The 26,551-nt window shown below is 45.4% G+C and overlaps 2 protein-coding genes across 2 annotated transcripts; one reads left to right on the top strand and one right to left on the bottom strand.

Moving 5' to 3' along the window:
• Window positions 1-23,574: 23,574 nt before the first annotated feature.
• On the top strand, window positions 23,575-25,033 carry LOC137350446 (histone H2A-like). The gene has a single exon (XM_068015095.1). It carries the CDS (start codon window positions 24,504-24,506, stop codon window positions 24,942-24,944), a length of 441 nt encoding a protein of 146 aa, XP_067871196.1. The 5' UTR covers window positions 23,575-24,503; the 3' UTR covers window positions 24,945-25,033.
• A 566-nt stretch (window positions 25,034-25,599) lies between these two features.
• Window positions 25,600-26,245, bottom strand: LOC137350447 (histone H3-like). Its single transcript, XM_068015096.1, has one exon. It carries the CDS (start codon window positions 26,219-26,221, stop codon window positions 25,811-25,813), a length of 411 nt encoding a protein of 136 aa, XP_067871197.1. The 5' UTR covers window positions 26,222-26,245; the 3' UTR covers window positions 25,600-25,810.
• Window positions 26,246-26,551: the final 306 nt, after the last annotated feature.

The following is a 26,551-nucleotide window of genomic DNA, read 5'->3' as shown; positions in this document are numbered from 1 at the left end:
TGGGGATATGGTTCGGAAGGGCCGGGGCGTGCACCAAAACATGGGAGGAGCGAGTAGCCAAGGTACGACAAAAGTTGGGTATGTGGGGGCAGCGATCTCTCTCCATTGTGGGTAAGAACCTGGTCATCAGGTGCGAGTTGCTCACGTTGTTGCTCCACATGGCGCAGGTCTGGCCCATACCCCACTCCTGTGCTGTGGCAGTCACCCGAGCCATTTTCTGCTTCATCTGGGGATCTAAAATGGACCGGGTCCGGAGGGACACGATGTTCAAATCTCTGGACAAGGGCGGGAAAAATGTACCCAACGTGGCCCTCATCCTGATGACCACCTTTGTGTGCGGCTGCATCAAGCTGTGTGTAGATCCCCAGGACGCAAACTCCAAGTGTCACTACGTGCTGAGGTTCTATCTGTCCCCGGTGTTGTGAAGGATGGGCTTGGCCACATTGCCGCGGAACGCTCCATGCAGTTGGACCGTGCCATACCACCTATCCTTCGTGGAGCAGTTTCTGCGGGAAAACACCTTTGACCACCGGTCCATCAGACAGTGGTCTGCACGGAATGTCCTCAAGGCCCTACCGGAAAAGGAGACGGTGGATCCTGTCGCATGGTTCCCTGAGCAGACTGTCAAAGTCATTTGGCGGAATGCCTCATCACCAGAACTTTCAAACAAGCACCAAGACGTAGCTTGGCTGGTGGTGAGAAGGGCCCTCCGCCCTCCCCATCAGATCCTTCATGCACACCCGACGTCTCGCCCCCTCCACACAGTGCCGCCGCGGTGGCTGTGTTGGGGAAGAGACGGTCGCACACCTCCTCCTGGAATGTGTTTTCGCAAAGCAGGTGTGGAAAGAGATGCAGTGGTTTTTGTCAAGGTTCATCCCAAGCAGCTCTGGAATGCAGGAGGCTGTGCTCTACGGGCTGTTCCCAGGGACGCACACCGAGACAAACATCAACTGCTGCTGGAGGACTATCAATTCGGTGAAAGACGCCCTTTGGTCTGCCCGAAACTTGCTGGTCTTCCAGCGCAAAGAGTTGTCCACCACCGAATGTTGCAGACTGGCACATTCCAAGGTCCAGGACTACGTGCTGAGGGACGCACTAAAGCTTGGGGCAGCCGCAGCAAAGGCTCAATGGGCAAAGACCACAATGTAAGGTCCCCCCCACCAAGCTGAACTGAGGGGCTGGATCCATGGGAAACCCCTCGAACTGTATCGTTAATATTTTCGATTGCTGTAAATGTAAAACTGTAATTGGCCTGTATGACACATGGCAGTATGATATCATGGCTATTACAGAAACATGGCTTAAGGAGGGACAGGAATAGCAGCTCAATGTTCCTGGTTACAGGGTTTTCAGACGCGATAGGGAGGGGGATAAGAAAGGAGGGGGAGTGGCAATTTTGGCCAAAGAAACTATTACAGCTGTGAGGAGGGATGATATGTTGTAAGGTTTATCAGATGAGACCATATGGATCGAGCTAAGGAACAAAAAAAGGGGCAATCCCACTGCCATGAGTGTACTATAGACCCCCAAACAGTCAGCGGGAGATAGAACAGCAGATATGTAGGCAAATCTCTGAGAAGTGCAAGAACAATAGGGCTGTAATAGTAGGGGAATTTAACCAACATGAACTTGGATAGTTTTAATGTGAAAAGAATTGAGGGAGCAGAATTCTTGAGCTGCATTCGGGAGAACATTTTTAGCCAATATGTAGCAAGTTCAACAAGAGAGGGTGCAGTTTTAGACAGTTTTAGGAAATGAAGATGGGCAGGTGGAAGGAGTGGCAGTGGGAGAGCATTTTGGTGGGAGTGATCATAATTCAGTCAGTTTTAACATAATTATGGAAAGGACAAGGATACAACAGGAGTTAGAGTTCTCAATTGGGGCAAGGACAACTTTACGAAGCTGAGGAGTGATTCAGCGAAAGTGGACTGGAAACAGCTACTTGAAGGTAAATCAGTGTCAGAGCAGTGGGAGTCATTCAAACGGGAGATTCAAGGGGTTCAGAGTAAACATGTTCCCACAAAGAAAAAGGGTGGGACGGCCAAATCTAGAGCCCCATGGATGTCAAGGAGCTTATGGGTATAATAAGGCAGTAAAGGAAAGCTTATGCCCGACACAGAGAACTCAATACTGCAGAAAGCCAAGAGGAGTATAGAATGTGGAGGGAGGAAATCAAAAATGAAATTAGGAAACTGAAGAGAAAGCATGAAAGAATATTGGCAATCAAAATCAAGGTGAACCCAGAGATGTTTGATCAATACATTAAGAGTAAAAGGATAACTAAGGAAATTGTATGGCCCATAAAAGACCAAAAAGGTAACTTGTGTGTAGGGGCAGAAGATGTTGGTAATGTTCTTAATGAATACTTTGCATCTGTAGTTAAGGAAGAGGGGTGTGAAGTATTGGATGAGATCAACAGAGGGAGAGAGGACATATTAATAGGATTAGTGTATTTGAAAGTTGATAAATCACCAGGGCAGGATGAAAAGTACCCCAGGCTGTTAAAAGAAGGAGAGGAAACAGCAGAAGGTCTGACCATCATTTTCCAGTCCTCACTGGATACAGGTGTGGTTTTGGAGAACTGCTAACATTGTACATCTGTTTAAAAAGGGAGTGAGGGATAGACCGAATAATTACAGGCCAGCCAGTCTAACCTCAGTAGTGGGCAAATTATTGGAAACTATTCAGAGAGACAGGATAAACTGTCACTTAGAAAGGCACAGATAAATCAAGCATAGTCAGCATGGATTTGTTATGGGAAGATCCTGTCTGACCAACTTGATTGAATATTTTGAAGAAGTAACAAGGAAGATAGACGAGGGTCGTGCAGTTGATGTAGTCTGCATGGACGTAAACGTGCGGGTCACGATCCAAGAAATTTGCAGATGACACAAAGATTGGCCATCTGGTAAATAGCATGGAGGATAGCTGTAGGCTGCAGAAAGATATTGATGGTCTGGTCAGGTGGGCAGAAAAATGGCAAATGGAATTCAACCTGGAGAAGTGTATGGTAATGCATTTGGGGAGGTCAAACAAGGCAAAGGAAGACACGATTAAGAAAATGCTGATAGGTGTAGAGAAAGTGAGGGACCTTGGGGTAAATGTCCGCAGATCCCTGAAGGTAGCAGGACAGGTCGATAATGTGGTCAGAAGGTATGTGGAATCCTTTTCTTTATGAGCCGAGGTATAGTATATAAGAGCAGGGAGGTTGTGCTGTAACTGTATAAATCATTAGTCAGGCCACAACATGAGTACTGTGTGCAGTTGTGATCATCTCATTACAGAAAGGATGTAATTGCACTAGAGAGGGTACAGAGGAGATTTACGAGGATGTTGCTGGGACTGGAAAAACGCAGCTATGAGGAAAGATTGGATAGGCTGCGGCTGTTCTCCTTGGTACAGAGAAGACTGAAATGTACAAAATTTTGAGGGGTCTGGAGAGAGTTGAGGTGAAGGGTCTATTCACCTTAGCAGAGAGATCAGTGACTAGGGGCATAGATTTAAAGTGATTGGTAGAAAGATTACAGGAGAGGAGGAAATGTTTTTTCAACCAGAGGGTGGTGGGTGTCTGGAACTCACTGCCTGAAAGGGGAGTTGAGACAGAAACCTTCAACTCATTCAAAAGGAGTCTGGATATGCACCTCAAATGCCATAATCTGCAGGGCTGCGGACCAAATGTTGAAAGGTGGGATTCGAATGGGTAGAATGTTTTTCATCTGGCACAGACACAATGGGCCAAGTGGCCTCTTTCTGTGCCTTCAACTTTCTATGATTCTATAAATTACCCAGCTGCTTTAGTGGAATTTGAACTCATGTCTTTGGACCATTCGTGGAGACTTCTGGATTACTCGTCCTGTAAAGTAACCACAAAATCACCATACCTGAGATTTTTTACTGGTTTGTAACGTGGATTTCAGTATACACAAATGGAATTGATAATCTGTTTCACTCTGATAATGTATGAATTTTTTGACTGGTAAATAATGTGTATCTCTGTCTTTGTATTTTTCAATTCCGCAGTCTGGATGAGTTATGTACAGGCATCTAATTTATATCACAGCATATCAGTTTTGCTCAATCTAATACTGTATGTGATTTTTGGATTGGCAATGTTTAGATCAATCTGCACTATTGGAATTTATACTGCATCTTTCAATTTCACAGTGTGGGTGAGTTCTGAACTGGTATCTAATTTGTGTCTCAGGTTACAGTATCTTTCAACACCTTTGAAGCTTTCACTGTAAAAAAAAATGTTGGACTTGTATGTCACTCAAGGTACACTATGGGGATATTTAAACATCCTTTATCATGGGTGTGAGCTTTGGGTATGGTATTTAATTTAAATATCAGGCTATGTCATTAGGTCAGATTCTGTGCCATTCAATCAGTACCGTGGGCCAATTCTATCTGATATTTAATTGCTAGCTAAGTCTGCATTATATTTAGACTGACACATTGCATTTCAATCTGCTAGTGGGTGTGATTTTGACCTGGGATTGATGTATCTGACTGTCAATGGGACTGAATTGGGGTGAAATGGAAAGAACTTCTTTCTCTCCTGCTTTGTTTGATTGTTGGATTGAAATGTGCCTCTGGAACTTGGGATCAATGTGGGCCTGACTACTTCTGCAGTCTGAGACTAGGGACCTGATGAACTGTCTGTGCCTCTGTACTCTGAGTGATAATGTACCTACTGTGTGTGAGAGGAGCTGGCTGCACAGTTCCTTGTGCCTCAAGTGCAGGAACCATCACATTCATCGCAATTCCTTCAAATATTTGCCTGTATGAAGAAAAAGTATATCTTATAACTCAAGAACAGATGCGGTGCAAAATATCAGATGAATTAAATTTCTCAATGAATAATCATTAATAACAGCCACAAATGTAAACCAGTGTCAGTATCTGCCTCCACCGAAGTACTGAAGCTCCCAGCTCCTGCATCACAAGTGTTCTGGGCAGATCCATAGAGTCATAGAGTCGTACAGCATAGAAACAGGCCCTTCGGCCCACCGCGTCCATGCCGACCATAATGCCCATCCATACTAATCCCACCTGCCTGCATTACTTCCGTATCCCTCTATGCCTTGCTCATTCAAGTACCTGTCCGGATGCCTCTTAAATGTTGCTACTGTTCCTGCCTCCACCACCACCTCAGGCAGCTCATTCCAGATACCCACTATTATTTGTGTGAAAAATTTACCCCTTTGATCCTCTTTAAACCTCCTCCCTCTCACGTTAAATCTATGCCGTCTAGTTTTAGTCACCCCTGCCATGGGAAACGGACTCTGGCTATCCACCCTATCTATGCCTCATAATTTTATATACCTCTATCATGTCCCCTCTCCTTCGCTCCAGGGAAAACAGACCCAGCCTATCCAATCTCTCTTTATAACTCAAGCCCTCCAAACCAGGCAACATCCTTGTGAATCTTTTCTGCACCCTCTCTAGCTTAATCACATCTTTCCTGTCGTGTGGCGACCAGAACTGCACACCGTACTCCAAATGCAGCCAAACCAACGTTATGTACAACTGAAACATGTTGTCCAAACTCTTGTACTCAATGCCTCAGCCGATGAAGTCAAGCATGCCATATGCCTTCTTCACCACCCTGTCTACCGGTGTTGCTACTTTCAGGGAACTATGTACTTGCACCCCAAGGTCTCTCTGCTCAACAACACTCCCCAAGGCCCTGCCATTCACTATATATGTCCTGCCCTGGTTTAACTTCCCAAAATGCATCACTTCGCACCTGTCTGCATTAAATTCCATTTGCCAATTCCTTGCCCACTTTCCCAGTTTATCTATATCCTGTTGTAACCTTAGACAACCTTCTTCACTGTCCACTATACCACCAATTTTGGTGTCATCTGCAAACTTACTAATCATGCTCCCTACATTCACATCTAAGTCATTAATATATATGACAAACAGAGGGCAAAGCACCGATCCCTGCGGCACACCACTGGTCACCGGCCTCCAATCGGAAAAACAATCCTCCACTACCACCTTCTGCCTCCAATCACCAAGCCAATTTTGTATCCAATTTGCTAGCTTACCCTGGATCCCATGTGTTCGAACCTTCCGGACCAGCCTACCATGTGGGGCCTTGCTAAAGTCCATGTAGAAAACGTCCATCGCTCTGCCCTCATCAATCCTCTTGGTCACCTCCTCGAGAAACTCAATCAAATTCATGAGACATGATTTCCCACGCACAAAGCCATGCTGACTATCCCTAATCAGACCATGCCTTTCCAAATGCATATAAATCCTGTCTCTCAGAATCCCTTTCAATAACTTTCCCCCCACTGATGTAAGGCTCACCGGCCTGTAGTTCCCTGGCTTATCCCTGCTGCCCTTCTTAAATAAAGGCACAACATCAGCCATCCTCCAGTCTTCCGGTACCTCAGCCGTGGCTAATGATGATACAAAAATCTCTGCCAGGGCCCCAGCAATCTCCTCCCTTGCTTCCCATAGCATCCTAGGATACACCTGGTAAGGCCCTGAGGATTTATCCACCTTAATGCACTTCAAAACCTCCAACACCACCTCCTTTGTAATGTTGATATGCTTCAGGATATCGCTGTTCCCTCCCTTGAACTCACTAGATTCCATGACCTTCTCCACGGTAAATATGGACGATAAATATTCATTTAAGACCTCGCCCATTTCCTGTGGCTCCACACATAGATTGCCACACTGATCCTTAAGGGGACCTACTGTCTCCCTAGCTACCCTCTTACTCCTAATATACTTATAGAATCTTTTAGGATTCTCCTTTATATTATCTGCCAGGGAAATCTCATGGCCCCTTTTCAAAGAACAAAGAACAGTACAGCACAGTAACAGGCCATTCGGCCCTCCAAGCCTGCGCCGATCTTGATGCCTGCCTAAACTAAAACCTTCTGCACTTCCGGGGACCGTATCCCTCTATTCCCTTCCTATTCATGTATTTGTCAAGATGCCTCTTAAACGTCGCTATCGTACCTGCATCCACCACCTCCCCCGGCAGCAAGTTCCAGGCACTCACCACCCTCTGTGTAAAGAACTTGCCTCGCACATCCCCTCTAAACATTGCCCCTCTCACCTGAAACCTATGTCCCCTAGTAACTGACTCTTCCATCCTGGGAAAGAGCTTCTGACTATCCACTCTGTCCATGCCGCTTATAACTTTGAAAACCTCTATCATGTCGCCCCTCCACCTCCGTCGTTCCAGTGAAAACAATCTGAGTTTATCCAACCTCTCCTCATAGCTAATGCCCTCCAGACCAGGCAACATCCTGGTAAACCTCTTCTGTACCCTCTCCAAAGCCTCCACGTCCTTCTGGTCATGTGGCGACCCTCCTAATTTCCTATTTCCTTCTTACGTGTAGTCCTACATCCCCTATACTCCTCGAGGGACTCACTCGATCCCAGATGCCTATACCTGACGTATGCCTCCTTCTTTGTCCTGACCAGACCCTCAATATCCCTCGTCAACCAAGGTTCCCTAAACTTGCCAGCCTTGCCCTTCCATCTAACAGGAACATGCCTGCCCTGAACTCTTCCTATCTCACTTTTAAAAGCCTCCCACTTGCCAGATGTCCCTTTACCTGGAAACAGCCTCTCCCATTCAACTTTTGAGAGTTCCTGTCTGATGCCATCAAAATTAGCCTTCCCCCAATTTAGGGCTTCAAGCTGAGGACCAGTCCTATCCTTTTCCATAACTAGCTTGAAGCTAATGGAGTTATGGTCACTGATCCCAAAGTGCTCCCCCACTGACACATCAACCACCTGCCCATCCTCATTTCCTAAGAGGAGGTCGAGTGTAGCCCCTTCCTAGTAGGGCCATCCACATACTGCTTCAGAAAACTATCCTGGACACATTTAAAAAATGCTTCCCATCTGATCCCTTAGCACGAAGGCAGTCCCAGTCAATATTAGGGAAGTTAAAATCACCTACTATTACAACCCTATAATTCCTACACCTATCTGTGATTTCCCTACCTATATGCTCCTCCACTTCCCTCTTACTATTGGGGGGTCTATAGTATAATCCCATCAAAGGAATCACCCCTTTCTTATTTCTAAATTCTACCCATATGGCCTCACTGGACATTCACCCCGGGATATCCTCTCTAAGTACTGCCGTGATGTCCTCCCGAATCAATAGTGCAACTCCCCCTCCTCTCTTACCTCCACCTCTGTCACACCGGAAGGATCGATACCCCGGAACATTGAGCTGCCAGTCCTGCCCATCCCTCAACTACGATTCTGTAATAGCTACAATATCACAATCCCATGTACCGATCCATGCTCTGAGTTCATCTGCCTTACCTGTAAGGCTTCTTGCATTAAAATAAATGCAGTTTATCCATCCAGACAAAACACTGCACTGGGATTGTTCCAACTGCTCTATGCTCTACATATATTTCCAACCATCTTGCTTCATATGAATGAAAGATAAATAAAGTCCGATATGTATATCTCTCAATTCCTTTCTCCCCATACACTTGTTCCACCTTCCCTGCATCGATACTATTTGCCTCAACCTCTCCCTGTGATAGCAAATCCCAGCTTTTAACCATTCACTACATAAATACATATTTCATGAATGGCGATTTTATATTTTTGGCTCTTGTTTCAGACACCACCACAAAAGTAAACATGTCTCCTTGTACTTTATAAAAGCCGTTCATTATTTCCTCACTTTTTTCATTTGTTCATGGGATGTAGGCATCACTGGCTATGCCAGCATTCATTGCCCATTCCAAATTGCCCTAAACAAAGTGGTAGTGAGCTGCCTTCTTGAGCCGCTGCAGTCCTTGAGATGTCGGAACACCAACAGTGCTGTTTGGAAGGGAGTTCCAGGATTTTTACCCAGCAACAATGAAGGAATGGCGATATAGTTCCAAGTCAGGATGGTTTGTGGCTTGCAGGGGAACTTGGTGTTCCCATGCATCTGCTACCCTTGTCCTTTTAGATAGTAGAGGTTGCGGGTTTGGAAGGTGCTGTCGAAGGAGCGTTGGTGAGTTGCTGCAGTGCATCTTGTAGATGGTCCACACTGCTGCCACTGTGCATCGGTGGTGAATGTTGAAGGTGGCGGATGGGGGCAATCAAACAGGCTACTTGAGTGTTGTTGGAGCTGCACTTATCCAGACAAGTGGAGAGTATTGCATCACACTCCTGACTTGTGCCTTGTAAATGGTGGACAGGTGTGGGGAGACAGGAGGTGAGTTATTCGCCACAGAGTTCCTAGCCTCTGACCTGCTGTTGTAGCCACAGCATTTATGTGGCTGGTCCAGTTCAGTTTCTGGTCAATGGTAACCTCCAGGATGTTGATGGTGGTGGATTCAGTGATGGTAATGCCATTGATCATCAGGGAGAGATGATTAGATTCTCTCTTGTTTGAGATGGTCATTGCCTGGCACTTATGTGGCATGAATGTTACTGCCACTCATCAGCCCAAGCCTGGATGTTGACCAGGTCTTGCTGCATCTGATCATGGGCTATCTGAGGAGTCACGAATGGTGCTGAACATTGTGAATATCGCCACTTCTGGCCTTGTGATGGAGGGAAGGTCATTGCTGAAGCAGCTGAAGATGGTTGGGCCTAGAACACTAGCCTGAGGAACTTCAGCAGTAATGTCCTGTGACTGAGATGATTGACCTGAACAACCACAGCCATCTTCCTTTGTGCTAGGTCTGACTCCAACCAGCGGAGAGTTTTACTCCTGATTCCCATTTACTCTAGTTTTGCTCGGGCTCCATGGTACCATACACGGTCAAAGGCTGCCTTGATGTCAAAGGCAGTCACTCTCACCTCACAATGCAGTGTTGCTTTAACCCTAAAACAAAATCAAAATTCTGCAGCTGCTGGAAATTTGAAAAAAAAAACAAAAGTGCTGCAAATACTCAGCCCTTCAGGCAGCAAATGTGGAGAGTGAAACACAATTAAGGTTTCAGGTCTGTGTCCTTTCATCTTACGATATGTTTTATGTCCTGGTATGTAAGGTCAGGTGACAGGCGGGGTATAAAGAGTGGTGAGCTGAGGCCCGAGACCAGAAGCAGTGGCGGCGAGAGGAGCTGGTGTATAAAGAGCAGTGAGCCGAGGCCCGAGACCAGAAGCAGTGACAGTGTCGGTGCGAGAGGAGCTGGGGTATAAAGAGCAGTGAGCCGAGGCCCGAGACCAGAAGCAGTGACAGTGTCGGTGGCGAGAGGAGCTGGGGTATAAAGAGCAGTGAGCCGAGGCCCGAGACCAGAAGCAGTGACAGTGTCGGTGGCGAGAGGAGCTGGGGTATAAAGAGCAGTGAGCCGAGGCCCGAGACCAGAAGCAGTGACAGTGTCGGTGGCAAGAGCTCTGTTCAGTTCTGTGGACTTGCTTGACCAGCAATAATTGAAGTGTGACATCACAGGAGAGCCGGTAAGTGATTGGTGGGTATTTCTTCCATGTCTCTGTTTTTTTTTAGATTAGAGATACAGCACTGAAACAGGCCCTTCGGCCCACCAAGTCTGTGCCGAACATCAACCACCCATTTATACTAATCCTACACTAATCCCATATTCCCAACAAACATCCCCACCTGTCCCTATATTACCCTACCCCCTACCTATACTGGTGACAATTTATAATGGCCAATTTACCTATCAACCTGCAAGTCTTTTGGCTTGTGGGAGGAAACCGGAGCAAACCCACGCAGACACAGGGAGAACTTGCAAACTCCACACAGGCAGTACCCGGAAGCGAACCCGGGTCCCTGGAGCTGTGAGGCTGCGGTGCTAACCACTGCGCCGCCCTTTTGGCCAAGTGATTTAAATCAGGAGATGTCATTACAGGTTAAGATTACACTTAAATGTTTTTTTTTTAATACTGCTATCCAAATTAATTAATTAAATAGAATAGAGATGGCTGGGCAGGCGATGTGTTACAGCTGTAGTATGTGGGAGCTGGTGGACGCCGATGCAATCCACGGTGACCACATCTGCAGCAAGTGTTAGCTGATTGAGGAACTTCGGCTCAGAGTTGATGAGCTGGAGTCCAAGCTGTGGACACTGCGACGCATCAGGGAGGGGGAAAGCTACCTGGACACTGTTTCAGGAGACAGTCACACCCCTTAGATTAATTACATCCAATTTGGACCATGGTCAGGGACAGGAGGGTGTGACTGCGAGTGAGGCAGGTATGGGGATCCAGAATTTAGCTTTGGAGGAGCCTCAGCCAGTGCCCTTATCCAATAGGTACGAGATTTTTGCTTCCAATGTGGATAAGGGCACAGGCTGCAGGGAGGATGAGTGAACTGACCACCCTGGTTCAGAGCACCATTCAAGTGGGGGAAGAAAAGAGGAATATTGCAGTCATAGGGGGTAGCATAGTTAGGGGAATAGATACTGTTCTCCACAGCAAAGATATAGAGAGTCCCGAAGATTGTGTTGCCTACCTGGTGCCAAGGTTAAGGACATCTCTTCCGGGCTAGAGAGGAATTTGGAGTGGGAAGGAAAGGATCCAGTTGTTGTGATCCACGTAGATACCAACAACATAGGTCGGACTAGAAAAGAGGTTCTGCTGAGGGACTATGAGCAGCTCGAGGCTAAATTAAAAAGCAGAACCACAAAGGTAATAATCTCCGGATTACTATCTGAGCCACGTGCAAATTGGCACAGGGTAAATAAGATTAGAGAGGTAAATGCGTGGCTCAAAGATTGGTGTGGGAGAAATGAGTTCTGATTCATGGGACACTGGCACCAGTACTGGAGAAAGAGAGAGCTGTTCCATTGGGATGGGCTGCACTTGAACCATGCTGGGACCAGTGTCCTGGCGAATCGTACAACTAGGCTTGTAGATAAGGCTTTAAACTAAATAGTGGGGGGGAGGGTTCAATTGAAGGGAAGTTTATAAAGTTGAAAAGTAACGAGAGAACAGAGGTGCAGGGTAGTGAAGGGGCATACATTAATCAGAGTGTGACCGGTAGGAACAGAGAATACAAGCATAAGAGTACAGCAGAAATTAGAACTAGAATAGGTAAAAATGGGAATAAGTCAAAGCTTTAGGCTCTTTATCTGAATGCACATCGCATTTGTAACAAGATAGATGAGCTGACGGCACAGAGAGAAATAAATGAATATGATTTGATAGCTATCACTGAGACGTGGTTGCAGGATGACCAGGACTGGAATCTCAATGTTCAAGGATATTCGACGTTCCGGAAGAATAGGCAGAAAGGAAAAGGAGGTGGGGTAGCTTTGTTGTTAAAGGAAGGGATCAGTGTTGTTGTGAGGAATGATATAGATGTAATAGATGGTGATGTAGAATCAGTTTGGGTGGAAATAAGGAATAGCAAGGGGAAGAAATCACGGATGGGAATGGTCTAGAGGCCCCTGAGGAGTTGCGCCTCTGTAGGACAAAATATTAATCAGGAAATAATGGAGGCGTGTAAGAAGAACACTGCAATTATCGTGGGTGATTTTAATCTTCATATAGACTGGACAAATCAAATTGGCAAGGGTAGCATGGAAGACGAATTTGTAGAGTGCATCAGGGATTGTTTCTTAGAACAATACATTGCAGAACCTACCCGGGAACAGGCTATTTTAGACTTGGTAATGTGTAATGAGGTAGGATTAATAAGATATCTCGTAGTTAAGGATCCTCTAGGGGGAAGTGATCATAACATGGTAGAATTTCAAATTCAGTTTGAGGGTGAGCAACTGGGGTCTCAAACCAATGTCTTCAACTTAAACAAGGGCAATTACAGAGATAGGAAGAATGAGTTGTCTAAAGCAGGCTGGGAAAATAGACTACGAGGGAAGTCAGTCGATGAGCAGTGGCAGACTTTTAAGCAGATATTTCATAACACTCAGCAAACATTTATTCCGGTCAGAAGGAAGGACTCGAGGAAAACGATGAACCATCCGTGGATAACAAAGCAAGTTAAGGAGAGTATCAAATCAAAAGCAAAGGCATACAAAGCAGCAAAAGCTAGTACTAGGCCAGAGGAATGGGAATTTTTTAGAAACCAGCAGTGCATGACTAAAAAACGAATAAAGAGAGAAAATTGATTGAGAGTAAATTGGCAAGAAATATAAAAACAAACAGCAAGAGCTCGGGGGCCGATAGACCACTCCAATGCGTGATTTCTTTCCCTTGCTATTCCTTATTTCCACCCAAACTGATTTTACATCACCATCTATTACACCGATATCATTACTCACAACTGCACTGATCCCTTCCTTTAATAACAAAGCTACCCCACCTCCTTTTCCTTTCTCCCTATTCTTCCGGAATATCGAATATCCTTGAACATAAAAAGGAAAAGTACATGTGGGACCCTTAGAGGATGAGACTGGGGAATAAATAACATGGAACAGGGGAATGGCAGATAATTTAAGCCAATATTTTGCATCGGTCTTCACGGTGGAAGACACTATAAACATCCCAACAATAATAGATGAGCAAGGTGTAAATGGGAGGGAGGAACTTGTAACAATCTCTATCACGAGGGAAAAGGTGCTGGACAAACTGATGGGACTAAAGACAGACAAGTCGCCAAGACCTGATGGCCTCCATCCAAGGGTTTTAAAAGAAGTGGCTGCAGAGATAGTAGGGGCATTGGTCATAATATACCAAAATTCACTGGATTCCAGTAGGGTGTCAGCGGATTGGAAAACCGCTAATGTGACACCCTTATTCAAGAAAGGAGGGAGACAGAAGGCAGGAAACGATAGACCAATTAGCTTAACATCTGTCATTGGGAAAATGCTAGAGTCCAATATTGAGGAAGAAATAGCAGGACATTTAGAAAAACATAATGCAATCAAACAGAGTCAACATGGTTTTATGAAAGGGAAATCATGTTTGATAAACTTGTTAGAGCTTTTTGAGGATATAACAAGCAGAGTGGATAAAGGGGAACCAGTAGATGTAGTGTATTTGGATTTTCAGAAGGCGTTCACTAAGGTGCCACATAAAAGGTTATTGCACAAAATAGGAGCTCAGGGTATTGGGGGTAATGTGTTAGCATGGATTGAGGATTGGCTAACACACAGAAGGCAGAGTGTCGGGATTAATGGGTCTTTTTCAGGTTGGAAAGCCGTATTTAGTGGGGTGCCACAAGGATCAGTCCTCGGGCCTCAACTATTTACTATCTATATTAATGACTTGGAGGAAGGGACAGAGTGTAGAGTATCCAAATTTGCTGACGATACAAAAATAGGTGGAAAGGCATGTTGTGATGAGGACACAAAGAAACTGTAAAGGGATATGTTAAGTGAGTGGGCAAAAACTTGGCAGATGGAGTTCAATGTGGGAAAGTGTGAGGTAATCCACTTTGGCAGGAAGAACAAAAAGGCAGATTATTATTTAGATGGAGAAAAACTACAAAATTCAAAATGCAGTTCAGAGGGATCTGGGTGTTCTTCTGCAGGAAACACAAAGTTAGCATGCAGGTGTAGCAAATAATTAGGAAGGCAAATGGAATTTTGGCCTTTATTGCTAGCGGGTGAGAGTTTAAAAATAGGAAAGTCTTATTACAACTGTACAGGGTGTTGGTGAGGCCACACGTGGAGTACTGCGTACAGTTTTGGTCACTGCATTTAAGGAAGGATATCCTAGCATTGGAGGCAGTTCAGAAAAGGTTCACTAGGCTGATTCCTGGAATGCAGGGGTTGTCTTATCAAGAACAGAATGAGAGGTGATCTTATTGAAACAAATAAGATTCTAAGGGGGCTTGACAGGGTAGATGTTGAGAATATATTTCCACAGGTGGGGGAATCTCGAACTAGGGGACATTGTTACAGAATAAGGGGGCACACATTTAAAACTGAGATGTGTATGAATTTTTTCTCTGAGGGTGGTGAATCTCTGGAATTCTCTACCTCAGAGAGCTGTGGAGGCTAGGTCACTAAATGTATTTAAGGAGGTGGTAGATAGATTTTTGAAATCTCAGGGAGTGGAGGGTTAAGCGGAGCAGGCCCAAAAGAGGAGTTGAGGCATGGGAGAGATCAACCATGATCTTATTGAATGGCGGGCCAGGCTTGAGGGGCTGAATGGCCTACTCCTCCTCCTACTTGTGCTCAGTTTGCAGTAATGGAAGACTATGTCTTCCATTTTTACCATTTATGAGTTTTGTGGAGTAGTGTGTAACATGTAGCTCAGTCTGCAGTCTTACATTATTGAGATTAATTCTGTACTTTACAATCAGGTCCTGTTTGTCTTTCCCATCTGACATAGAATTTGAAGTTCAGGCTGCACTCTTGTGAGAATGACACAGTGCCTTGCAATCTGATAGTGGGTGTGATTTTGTGCGGAGATTGATGTATCTACCTGGGACAGAGTTGGGGTGAAATGGAAACAACCTCAGTCTGTCCTGCGTGACTGTTGGATTGAATAAATGTGTCTGGAACTTGGGATCAGTGCCGGTCTGACTACGTTTGCTGTCGGTGAATGTGGAACTGATGTCTCTGCTCTCTGTGAGTTGATACTGTACTGACTGTGTGTGAGGAGCTGGCTGCACTTCCCCTTGTGTCGAGGAATCACTACACTTATTCTACTTCCTTCAAGTATTTGGCTGTAGAAAGGAAAATATTTATTATAATTCAGGAAGATGTGTGGTAGAAGATACAAAAGTGACCAAAACAATTTTTCAATTAATAATCATTATGAACAATCACAAAGGAAACCCAGCAATACAAACAGAGTCAGTGTCTGATTCCACTGCAGTCCTGCAGCCCCCAGCTACTGCATACCAGGGGCTTTGGCCATTTTACAACAATTAAATGACATCCAGAAACAATCCACTGGGCCATGAATGGGACTGACCGACGGAGCAGGGACTTTTACACAGGTCAGATTTCCAGTTCCCGCTCCCATGGTCTAACCGTTCAAGCGAAACCAAACAGCCGCTGTTTAAAATGTGTCCTTCACACTTCTCACCTGGTGCCTATAATAGATTCTCTTTGTGTAACTCCCCACATCCCACTGTCCAATAACAAACTATGGGATTAGACTGGATTGCTGCCTTTGCATTGGTGTGGATACGATGGGCCAAATGGCCTAATTCTGTGCTGGAACTTTTTGATGTTTCTGTTTGGTGAATTCTTGCAGAAATCTGCGCCTGCGCTCCCCTCCCCCATCTACCTGTCATGGGGCAGTGCAATGGTTAAAGAATGGAGGGTTTCACCAACTGGATGGTGACGTATATTTCATATAACAGTGACGTGCTGTCTACTACACCACAGAGCCATTCACAGACAAAGCCCAACCACCAGCTCCTTCTCTCACACAGGACGTACATTATCACACACACAGCACAGAGACACAGACAGGTTATCAGTTCCACAGTCTCAGACAGCAGAAATCGTTCCAGAGACACATTTTCAATCCATCTATCCAACAGAGCAGGAGAGACAGACGTTGTTTCCATGTCACCACAACTCAGTACCACTGACAGGTAGATACATAAATCCCAGTCCAAATTCTCTATCAAATTATCACTGTGTCAATCCCACAATATTGCAAGCGAATAATGCAAGGCTGGATTTCATCTATTTTAACGCAAGGTGTCTTACAAGTAAGGCAGATGAATTGAGGGATAAAAACAAGAAATGCTCAAAATACTCAGCAGGTCTGGCAGCATCTGTGGAGAGAGAAGCAGAGTTACCATTTCAGGGCATTTGGGGCAGCACAGTGGTTAGCACCGCAGCCTCACAGCTCCAGCGACCCTGGTTCAATTCTGGGTGCTGCCTGTGTGGAGTTTGCAAGTTCTCCCTGTGTCTGCGTGGGTTTTCTCCGGGCGCTCCGGTTTCCTCCCACATGCCAAAGACTTGCAGGTTGATAGGTAAAATTGGCCATTATAAATTGCCCCTCGTATAGGTAGGTGGTAGGGAAATATAGGGACAGGTGGGGATGTGGTAGGAATATGGAATTAGTGTAGGATTAGTATAAATGGGTGGTTGATGGTCGGCACAGACTCGGTGGGCCGAAGGGCCTGTTTCAGTGCTGTATCTCTAAATAAAAAAATAAAAGGTCAGTGACCCTTCTTCGGAACTCCGAAGATGAATTGAGGGCGTTGATTAACACATGGCAATATGATATTGCTATCACAGAAACATGGTTGAGGGAAGGGCAGGACTGACAGCTCAATATTCCAGGGTATAGAATCTTCAGGTGTGACAAGGACTGGAGTGGGGGCGAGGGGGTGGGGGGAATGTCAAAGAGGAGGTGGCATTGCACTATTGACCAAGGAATCATTTACTACAGTAAGGAAGGATGATATCTTAAAAGGTTCTTTAAATGAGGCCATATGGTTAGAACTTAAAAACAAAAAGGGGGCAAGCACTTGGCTGGGAGTGTACTACAGGCCTCCAAACAGTCAGGGAGAGATAGAGGAGCAGATATGTAGGCAAATCTAAGAGGGGTGTAAAAATAATAGGGTAATAAGAGGGAATTTCAACTTCCCCAATATTAACTGGGATAGTCGTAGTGCAAAAGATTAAAGGGGGTGGAATTCTGAAAGTGCATTCGGGAGAGCTTTTTGACCAAGCACGTACAGAGTCCTGCAAGAGAAAGTGGTACTGGACCTAATCTCGGGGAATGAAGCCGAACAAGTGGTAGAAGTGTCAGTGGGGGAGCATTTCATGGATAGTGACCATAACTCTAAGATTTAAGGCAGTTATGGAAAAGGACAAAAATGAACTGGAAATAAAGGTACTGTTTTGGGGGAAGGTCAATTTCAATATGATAAAACAGGATCTGGCCAAAGTGGACTGGGAGCAGCTACTTCTAGGAAAGTCTACATCAGACCAGCGGGAGTCATTTATAAAGGAGATAGTGAGAGTTCAGGGCCCACATGTTCCCGTAAAGATGAAGGGTAGGACCAACAAGTTTAGGGAACCCTGAATGTCAAGGGATATCGAGGATTGAATAAGGAAAAAAAAAAAAGGCTTATGGCAGATTCAGAGGGCTGAAAACAGCAAAGGCCCTAGAGGAGTATAGAAAGTGCAGGTGGGGGGGGGTACATTAAAAAAAAAAGTAATTAAGAGAGCGAAGAGGGGGCATGAAAAAACACTGGTGGGCAAGATAAAGGAAAATCCCAAGGCATTTTATAAGTATATTAAGGGCAAGACGATAACCAGGGAAAGAGTAGGGCCCATTAGGGACCAACGTGGCAATCTGTATGTGGAGCCGGAGGATGTAAGCGAGGTTTTGGTTGGTTACTTTTCGTCTGTGTTCACTATGGAGAAGGACGGTGTTGGTGTAGAGATCAGGGAGGGGGATTGTGATATACGTGAACAAATTAGCATTGAAAGGGAGGAGGTGTTAGCGGTTTTAGCGGGCTCAAAAGTGGATAAATCATCAGGCCCAGATGAGATGTATTCCAGGCTGCTATGTGTGGCAAGGGAGGAGATTGCATGGTCTCTGACACAAATTTTCAAATCCTCTCTGGCCACAGGAGAGGTGCCAGAGGACTGGAGGACAGTGAATGTGGTACCATTATTCAAGAAGGGTAGCAGGGATAAACCAGGTAATTACAGGCCAGTGAGTCTAACATCAGTGGTAAGAAAACTATTGGAAAAAATTCTGAGGGACAGGATTAATCTCCACTTGGAGAGGCAGGGATCAATCAGGGATAGTCAGTTTGGCTTTGTCAGGGGGAGATCGTGTCTAACAAATTTGATTGAATTTTGTGAGGTGGTGATTAGGCATGTAGATGAGGTTAAAGCAGTTGATGTAGTCTACATGGACTTCAGTAAGGCTTTTGATAAGGTCCCACATGGGAGATTGGTCAAGAAGGTAAGAGTCCATGGGATCCAGGCCAATTTGGCAAATTGGATCCAAAATTGGCTTATTGGCAGGAGGCAGAGGGTGATGGTCGAGGGTTGTTTTTGCGATTGAAAGCCTGTGACCAGTGGTGTACGCAGGGATTGGTGCAGGGACCCTTGCTGTTTGCAGTGTACATTAATGATTTAGATGTGAATATAGGTGATATGATCAGTAAGTTCGCAGATGACATGAAAATTGGTGGGTGTCGTAAATAGTGAGGAGGAAAGCCTTAGATTACGGATGATGTGGATGGGTTGGTAAGGTGGGCAGAGCAGTGGCAGATAAAATTCAATTCTGAGAAGTGTGAGGTGATGCATTTTGGGAGGACTAACAAGGCAAGAGAATATACAATAGATGAAAGGACCACAGGAAGTACAGAGGGACATTGGTATACTTGTCCATTGAACACCGAAGGCAGCAGCACAGGTGGAAAAGGTGGTTAGGAAGACATATGGGATAGTTGCCTTTATTAGCCGAGGCATAGAATATAAGAGCAGGGAGGTTATGATGGAGTTGTATAAAATGCTAGTTCGGCCACAGCTGGAGTACTGTGTACAGTTCTGGTCGCCACACTATAGGAAGGATGTGATTGCACTGGAGAGGTTGCAGAGGAGATTCACCAGGATGTTGCCTGAGCTGGAACATTTCAGCTGTGAAGAGAGACTGGATAGACCATGGTTGTTTTCCTTAGAACAGAGAAGGCCGAGGGGGGACTTGATTGAGGTATAAAAAATTATGAGTGGCATAGATACGGTAGATAGGAAGAAACTTTTTTTCCCTTAGCAAAGGTGTCAATAACCAGGGGGCATGGATTTAAGGTAAGGGGCAAGAGGTTGAGCGGGGAATTGAGGAAAAACCTTTTCTCCCAGAGAGTGGTTGGAATCTGGAACACACTGCTTGAAGGGGCGGTAGAGGCAGGAACCCTCACAACATTTAAGAATAATTTAGATAAGCACTTGAAATGCCATAGCATACAAGGCTACAGGCCAAGTGCTAGAAAATAGGATTAGAATAGATAGGTCCTTGATGGCTGACATGGACACGATGGGCTGAAGGGCCTGTTTCTATGCTGTATAACTCTGACTCCATGACTAACCTCAGCTACAATTTAAATACATATAGAACTGGCACGTGGTTCCCGTTTCAAAGTTACAGAATTAACCTCAATAATGTACTCTGAGATTCAGGTTAAATACCAGCTAAATATTTACACGTTATGAGTTTAGAAGTTGCAGTATTAATTCCCATAATGTATTTATTTTTATTTAGAGATACAGCATTGAAACAGGCCTATCGGCCCACCGGGTCTGTGCCGACCAACAACCACCCATTTATATTAACCCTACATTAATCCCATACTCCCTACCACATCCCCACCATTCTCCTACCACCTACCTACACTAGGGGAAATTTACAATGGCCAATTTACTGATCAACCTGCAAGTCTTTGGCTGTGGGAGGAAACCGGAGCACTCGGCGGAAACCCACGCGGTCACAGGGAGAACTTGCAAACTCCACACAGGCAGTACCCAGAACTGGACCCGGGTCACTGGAGCTGTGAGGCTGCGGTGCTAACCACTGCATCACCCACATTTGGACACTAGTCCATATCTCAACTGCATAATCAGATTGAGAGATTATGAAAAACAGTATAACCTGAGATACAAACTCATATTCCAGTTTAAAACTTATCTGGATTGTGGAACTAAAAGATACAATATAAATTTGATTTGTCTAGTGAGCTATAAGTTTTCTACCAGTCCAAAAACCACATATAGTGTCAGATGGAAGATACTGTACAGTTCCAGACTGAGCTCATTTTACATGCAAGTCCAAAATTCTCACTGTCCGACTGAATGGCACTGATCAAATTGCTTCGTACAGTCTGAGTTACACTTGCCCACCAATCCGGTATTAGATTGGAGGATACATTATCTTCCACTATTATGTTCACAGTGACAGATATTTAATACTAGGCAAAACCTCAAACGTATTGTCTGCTTAAAACCAACCACATCAGTGGCCTGTTGCTGTGCTGACATTTTATGTAGAATGAATCCAGACTTGCAAACAGTCCCAGGGACAGAAGATTATATAATGAATCCCACACTCACACAGAGTACCAGATACTGACAGATAGAGAGTGATGCTGAAACACATGCTCAGTGCCAGGTGCTGAAAGGCATCGGTTGATGACTGCACTCACTCACAATTCCTCAGCCTGAGTCATCTAAAGCAATCTAACACACAAATAGTAGCACTGAGAGATTGAGAAAGAGTCCAAAACTCACATGGAGCACTTGATGCTGACAGATACAAACTGAAGACTATACACTCATGGATCTAGGATTAGCTAACTCACAGGAAACAGAGAGTGGGGATAAATTGGGCATTTTCATTTTTGCAATCTGTAACTAATGGAGTGGCACAGTGATCAGTGCTGGTGCCTCAACTATGTATGGTCTATATTCATAACTTACATGAAGCGATCAAGTGTATTGTTGCCAAATTTATGGATGTGACAAAGATCGATAGGAAAGCAAGTTATGAGGAGGATAAAGTGTCTGCAAAGAGATATAGATAGGTTAAGTCAATGGGCAAAGGTTTGGCAGCTGGAGTATAATGTGGGAAAATGTGAGGTTGTCTAATTTGACAGGAAGAATAGAAAAACAGAATATTACTTACATAGAGAGAGAGACTGCAGAATGCTGCTGTACCAAGGGATCTGGGTGTCCAGGTACATGAATTACAAAAAGTTAGCATGAAGGTATAGCAAGTAATTAGGAAGGAAAATGGAATGTTGGCATTTTTAGCAAGGGGAATGGAGTATAAAAGTAGGGAAGTTTTACTATAACTGTCTAGGGCATTAGTGACAACCCAACTAAAGGACTCCATACAGTTTTGGTCTCCTTACTTAAGGAGGGATATACTTGCATTGGAATCAATTCAGAGAAGGTTCACTAGGCTGATTTCTGTGATGAAGGATTGCCTTATGAGACAATGTTGAGCAGGTTGGGCCTATACCCACTGTAGTTAGAAGATTGAGAGGTGATCTTATTGAAACCTATAAGATTCTCAGTGGGCTGGACAGGTAGATGCTGAGAGGATGTTTCTCCTTGTGGGGGAATGTAGGGGCGAGAGTTTCAAGCTAAGTGGTCTTCCATTCAAGAAGGAGATGAAGAGGAATTTCTTCTCTCAGAGGGTTGTTCATCTTTGGAATTCTGTTCCCCAGAGGACTGTGGAGGCTGAGTCATTGAATCAAGGCTCTGTTAGACAAATTTTTGATCTACATGGGAATCATTGGTTATGGGCGTAGGCAGGAAGGTGAAATTAAGGTCACAATCAGAAGAGCCATGATCTTATCGAATGGCAGAGCAGGCTTGGTGGGTCAAATGGCCTATTTCTGCTCCTATTTCGTATCTTATTATATTCTTACACACACGCGTACACACACACACACACACACACACACAACCAGTGTGTGGCAGATCTAGAATTCATCTCACTTTCATACACAATACCAGTGACTGAAAGGTACAGAATCAATCCCACAGATGCATACAGTACCACCGACAAGTACAGGATGAATCCCATGCTCACACACACCACTAGGTATTAAAAGATACATGTGATTCCCAATCGCACATGACAATATGAGACGGAGTTACAGAATGATTTCCACATTCACATAGAGCACCACTGACTGCTGATCAATTCATCCCACAATCACACACACTACCAGAGGCTGAGAGATACTAAATTAATCCCACACTCCGATGTAGTAGCAAAGACTGACACATACAAAATCAATCACAAACACTCCTACAGTACCACTGGCAGATTCAGTAACTGCCAAAATTACCAGAGACTGACAAATAAATCGTGAACTCCTACATATTGTGAGGTGCTGACACAGATAGCTTGAATTCCACACATACAGAACCACTGACAGATTCAGAGCAAGTCCCAAATTCACGTACCATCCCAGAGACCGACAGATACAGAATGGATGTCATACTCAAACATAGCACCAGAGTCTGACAGATAGAGAAGGAATCCATACAGCACCAGAGACCGAGAGCTACCGAATTACATAACATGTGCAAACACAGTACCACAGACTAAAAGCAGTGGAATTAATTACACATTCACATGCAATAGCAGAGACACAACGACACTGAATCTTCAATAAGTGTCCTCCCACCAACAGCCAGGACATTTCCAGGGAGCTGTACACAGGGAGCGGCTCTTTCAATATCAACTGGGGCCGGAGGATCTTCGTGAAATATCCTTCCTGATTGCAGGAAGGGTGTTTGTGATTGGTTGCAAATATTTATTCTGATTGGATGGGGAAAAACACCAATTAGAGAATTACAGTAAAAAAACCTTTATGACATCACTCCCAATCACCCAATCACAATCTTTACTTTCCCCCCATCCCTCATTAGCAAAGAGCTGTGAGATTGTCTATTTAATCCGCACTCGGAGGGGGTTTGGTTTATTTCTGTGTCTGAAATTGAATCTGAAGATGGTTGAGGAGAAGAAGAAAACAGCTGCTAAGAAGGGCGCCAAGAAAACTGTGAGTAAACCGTCAGCAAAGGGCGGCAAGAGGCGGAGAAAGTCGAGGAAGGAGAGTTACTCCATCTACATCTACAAAGTGATGAAGCAGGTTCACCCCGACACCGGTATCTCCTCCAAGGCCATGAGCATCATGAACTCGTTTGTGAACGATATTTTCGAGCGCATCGCGGGTGAGGCTTCCCGCCTGGCCCATTACAACAAGCGCAGCACCATCAGCTCCCGGGAGATCCAGACCGCCGTGCGCCTGCTGCTGCCCGGGGAGCTGGCCAAGCACGCCGTGTCGGAAGGGACAAAGGCGGTGACCAAGTACACCAGCTCCAAGTAAAACTGCACAATGGACTGAAAAACAGATCAAACACAACGGCTCTTTTAAGAGCCACCCACAATCTCTGTGAAAAAGCTGCATCCGACATCTCCATTAAATTATTTTAAAACCATGTATAACATAATAACGTTCCCACTGCTGTTCCTGTGTCTCCTGTCCCATAAACTGTACACGGACACATAATCCGGTCGTCCGCCTTCGCTTTTTTGCTTAAAGCTGTTATTATGGCACAGCTCCTGAATGACTGCATTAACAGCTGTTTTTAGCTGCAACGGTCAGACCTCAGTCCCTTCACTCTTTTCCTGAAATGTGAACTGATTCATCGTTTTATTCACAGCAACTCGCCGGAACAGGAACAGAGCAGATTAAGCAGATCCGGCTTCCTCTTTTCAGAGAAGGACACTGGGCTCTGATTGAAGACTAAACTGAGTGTTTTCCTTCAGGGAAATGCTGTGAACAGGGATTTATTCCCATCCGGAACAGTTTGTAAACGATTGTGGAATGAACCACAATTTAAACAACATTTTTAAACCGCGCTTGTGATTGGTGACGGAAAGAATAGAATAAAACAAAAAAAAGAGAAGGGATTTGAAATCTTTGACTAAGGATGACATTTATTTTAATCCGCTCTTTTCCGGTAATGAAATTGGCGGGCTTTGTGAAATTGACAAATTCTCTGCTTCTGGTCGTGTGGCGGTAAATCCCGCCCTCTTCTGTTTGTGTCCTGATTGGTGAAGAATATAGGCAAATGAGGTGAATTAAGTACCGACCAATGAGATGAGTTCTCAGTCTATAAGTACAGTAAATGCTGCAGAAAATAACCATTCTTTGTGAAAGTATTTGTGAGATTGTGAAAATGAGTGGAAGAGGAAAGACCAGCGGGAAAGCTCGGGCCAAGGCCAAGTCTCGCTCCTCCCGGGCTGGACTGCAGTTCCCGGTGGGCCGGGTTCACAGGCTCCTGAGAAAGGGTAACTATGCTGAGCGTGTGGGTGCCGGAGCCCCGGTCTATTTGGCTGCTGTGCTCGAGTATCTGACCGCTGAAATCCTCGAGCTGGCCGGTAACGCGGCCCGGGACAACAAGAAGAGCCGCATCATCCCCAGACACCTGCAGCTGGCCGTCCGCAACGACGAGGAGCTCAACAAGCTGCTGGGAGGAGTGACCATCGCTCAGGGCGGGGTGCTGCCTAATATCCAGGCCGTGCTGCTGCCTAAGAAAACCAGCGCTCAGAGCTCCCAGAAAAAGTAAAGCGGCCATAATGTCATCCAATAAACCAAAGGCTCTTTTCAGAGCCACCCACAGTCTCTGTGAAAGGGCTGGTTACTGTCAGGAGGGAATCAGAGATGGAGTTATTCTAACAGTGGATTGACCTGTTTCGCATACAGACAGTTTGAATTCTGTTTTTTTTCTCTCTCCGGCTTCTCAATGAGAATTTGCTCCCGGAACAGAGTAAATGCAGGAAGGAAGAGGCCATTCTCGGGCTGTGTGTTTCTCTCCTAACCTGATCTGTTTAGACCGCACTGTTCCCAGAGGACGGAATCTGAGAGTTGCTCACACACGGGAGCTGAGTCCATTGCAGCGCTTTAATATGTGCCTTCCCCCCGGCCCTCCCTATTCTCCGGACACAAAGCTGTCTAATCCCCCGGCGGCGGGAGAGTCGGGGATTCTCTCCCCGCAGTGTCAGGGTTTGCAACCCTGGGCAACTGGCGGTTCGAGTCAGTGACCGAGCTGCCTCACCTGTCCTGTGTACCGATTTCCAAGGGATTCAACTATTAGCGAACTCATTGGGTAATGTTTGTAAATAACCCTCATGTGAACGGAGCTGGCTCCATTAATTCCTTCCAAATAAAACTGGGATCTATTTATTTTCCCCAAATGTCAGCTAACGGATCCCAGGAGCAGGGTTGAGATTGTGCTGAACAGCAATGAGTCTCCGGTAATGCTGCTTTCTAAATTCCAGATCAGCTCTCAGTCTTCCAGGCCTTTACCAGAAACCATGTGGCCGCCCCTCCAATCTAATGGGTTTGATGATGAACAGAGATGGCAGCTCTTTCCTTTGCTGATTTGGTGGCTCTGAAAAGAGCCCTTGTTACACTTGTTACTGAAGCCGGGTTTTAGGCGCGTTCCCCGCGGATGCGGCGGGCCAGCTGGATGTCTTTGGGCATGATGGTGACTCGCTTGGCGTGGATGGCGCACAGGTTGGTGTCCTCAAACAGCCCCACCAGGTAAGACTCGCTGGCCTCCTGCAGGGCCATGACGGCCGAGCTCTGGAAGCGCAGGTCTGTCTTAAAGTCCTGAGCGATCTCTCTGACCAGCCGCTGGAAGGGCAGTTTGCGGATGAGCAGCTCAGTGGATTTCTGGTAGCGGCGGATCTCCCTCAGAGCCACAGTGCCGGGTCTGTAGCGATGAGGCTTCTTTACTCCACCCGTGGCTGGAGCGCTCTTCCGGGCCGCTTTGGTAGCCAGCTGTTTGCGAGGAGCTTTCCCTCCGGTCGATTTACGCGCTGTCTGCTTTGTCCGGGCCATTTTCTCAACGGATTCTGCACAATCTGAGACACACAGACTGTTAATACTGATTCTGCTTCACATCCGCCTTTTTAAACTCTGTGAGGAACCGCCCTGAGCAGTAATTGGCTGGAACCCGACACCCAGTCAGTTTAAACCAAACTCCGATAATAAACAGAAACACAGGAAGCTATTACCTCCGATTGGCCGATTATTACTGATACATCAATTTTTTAAAAACCGCCAATATCAGTGCCGGAAACAACGGTTTTGACAAAGGAAAAATTTGCTTTAATTCATCTTATGAACATGATCAGAACATTTCAATGATATTTGTCAGCAAAGATCTTT

Source organism: Heterodontus francisci, chromosome 35 (genome assembly GCF_036365525.1).
Source record: "Heterodontus francisci isolate sHetFra1 chromosome 35, sHetFra1.hap1, whole genome shotgun sequence".
NCBI lineage: Eukaryota > Metazoa > Chordata > Chondrichthyes > Heterodontiformes > Heterodontidae > Heterodontus > Heterodontus francisci.
This window is presented reverse-complemented; position numbering and strand designations above follow the sequence as displayed.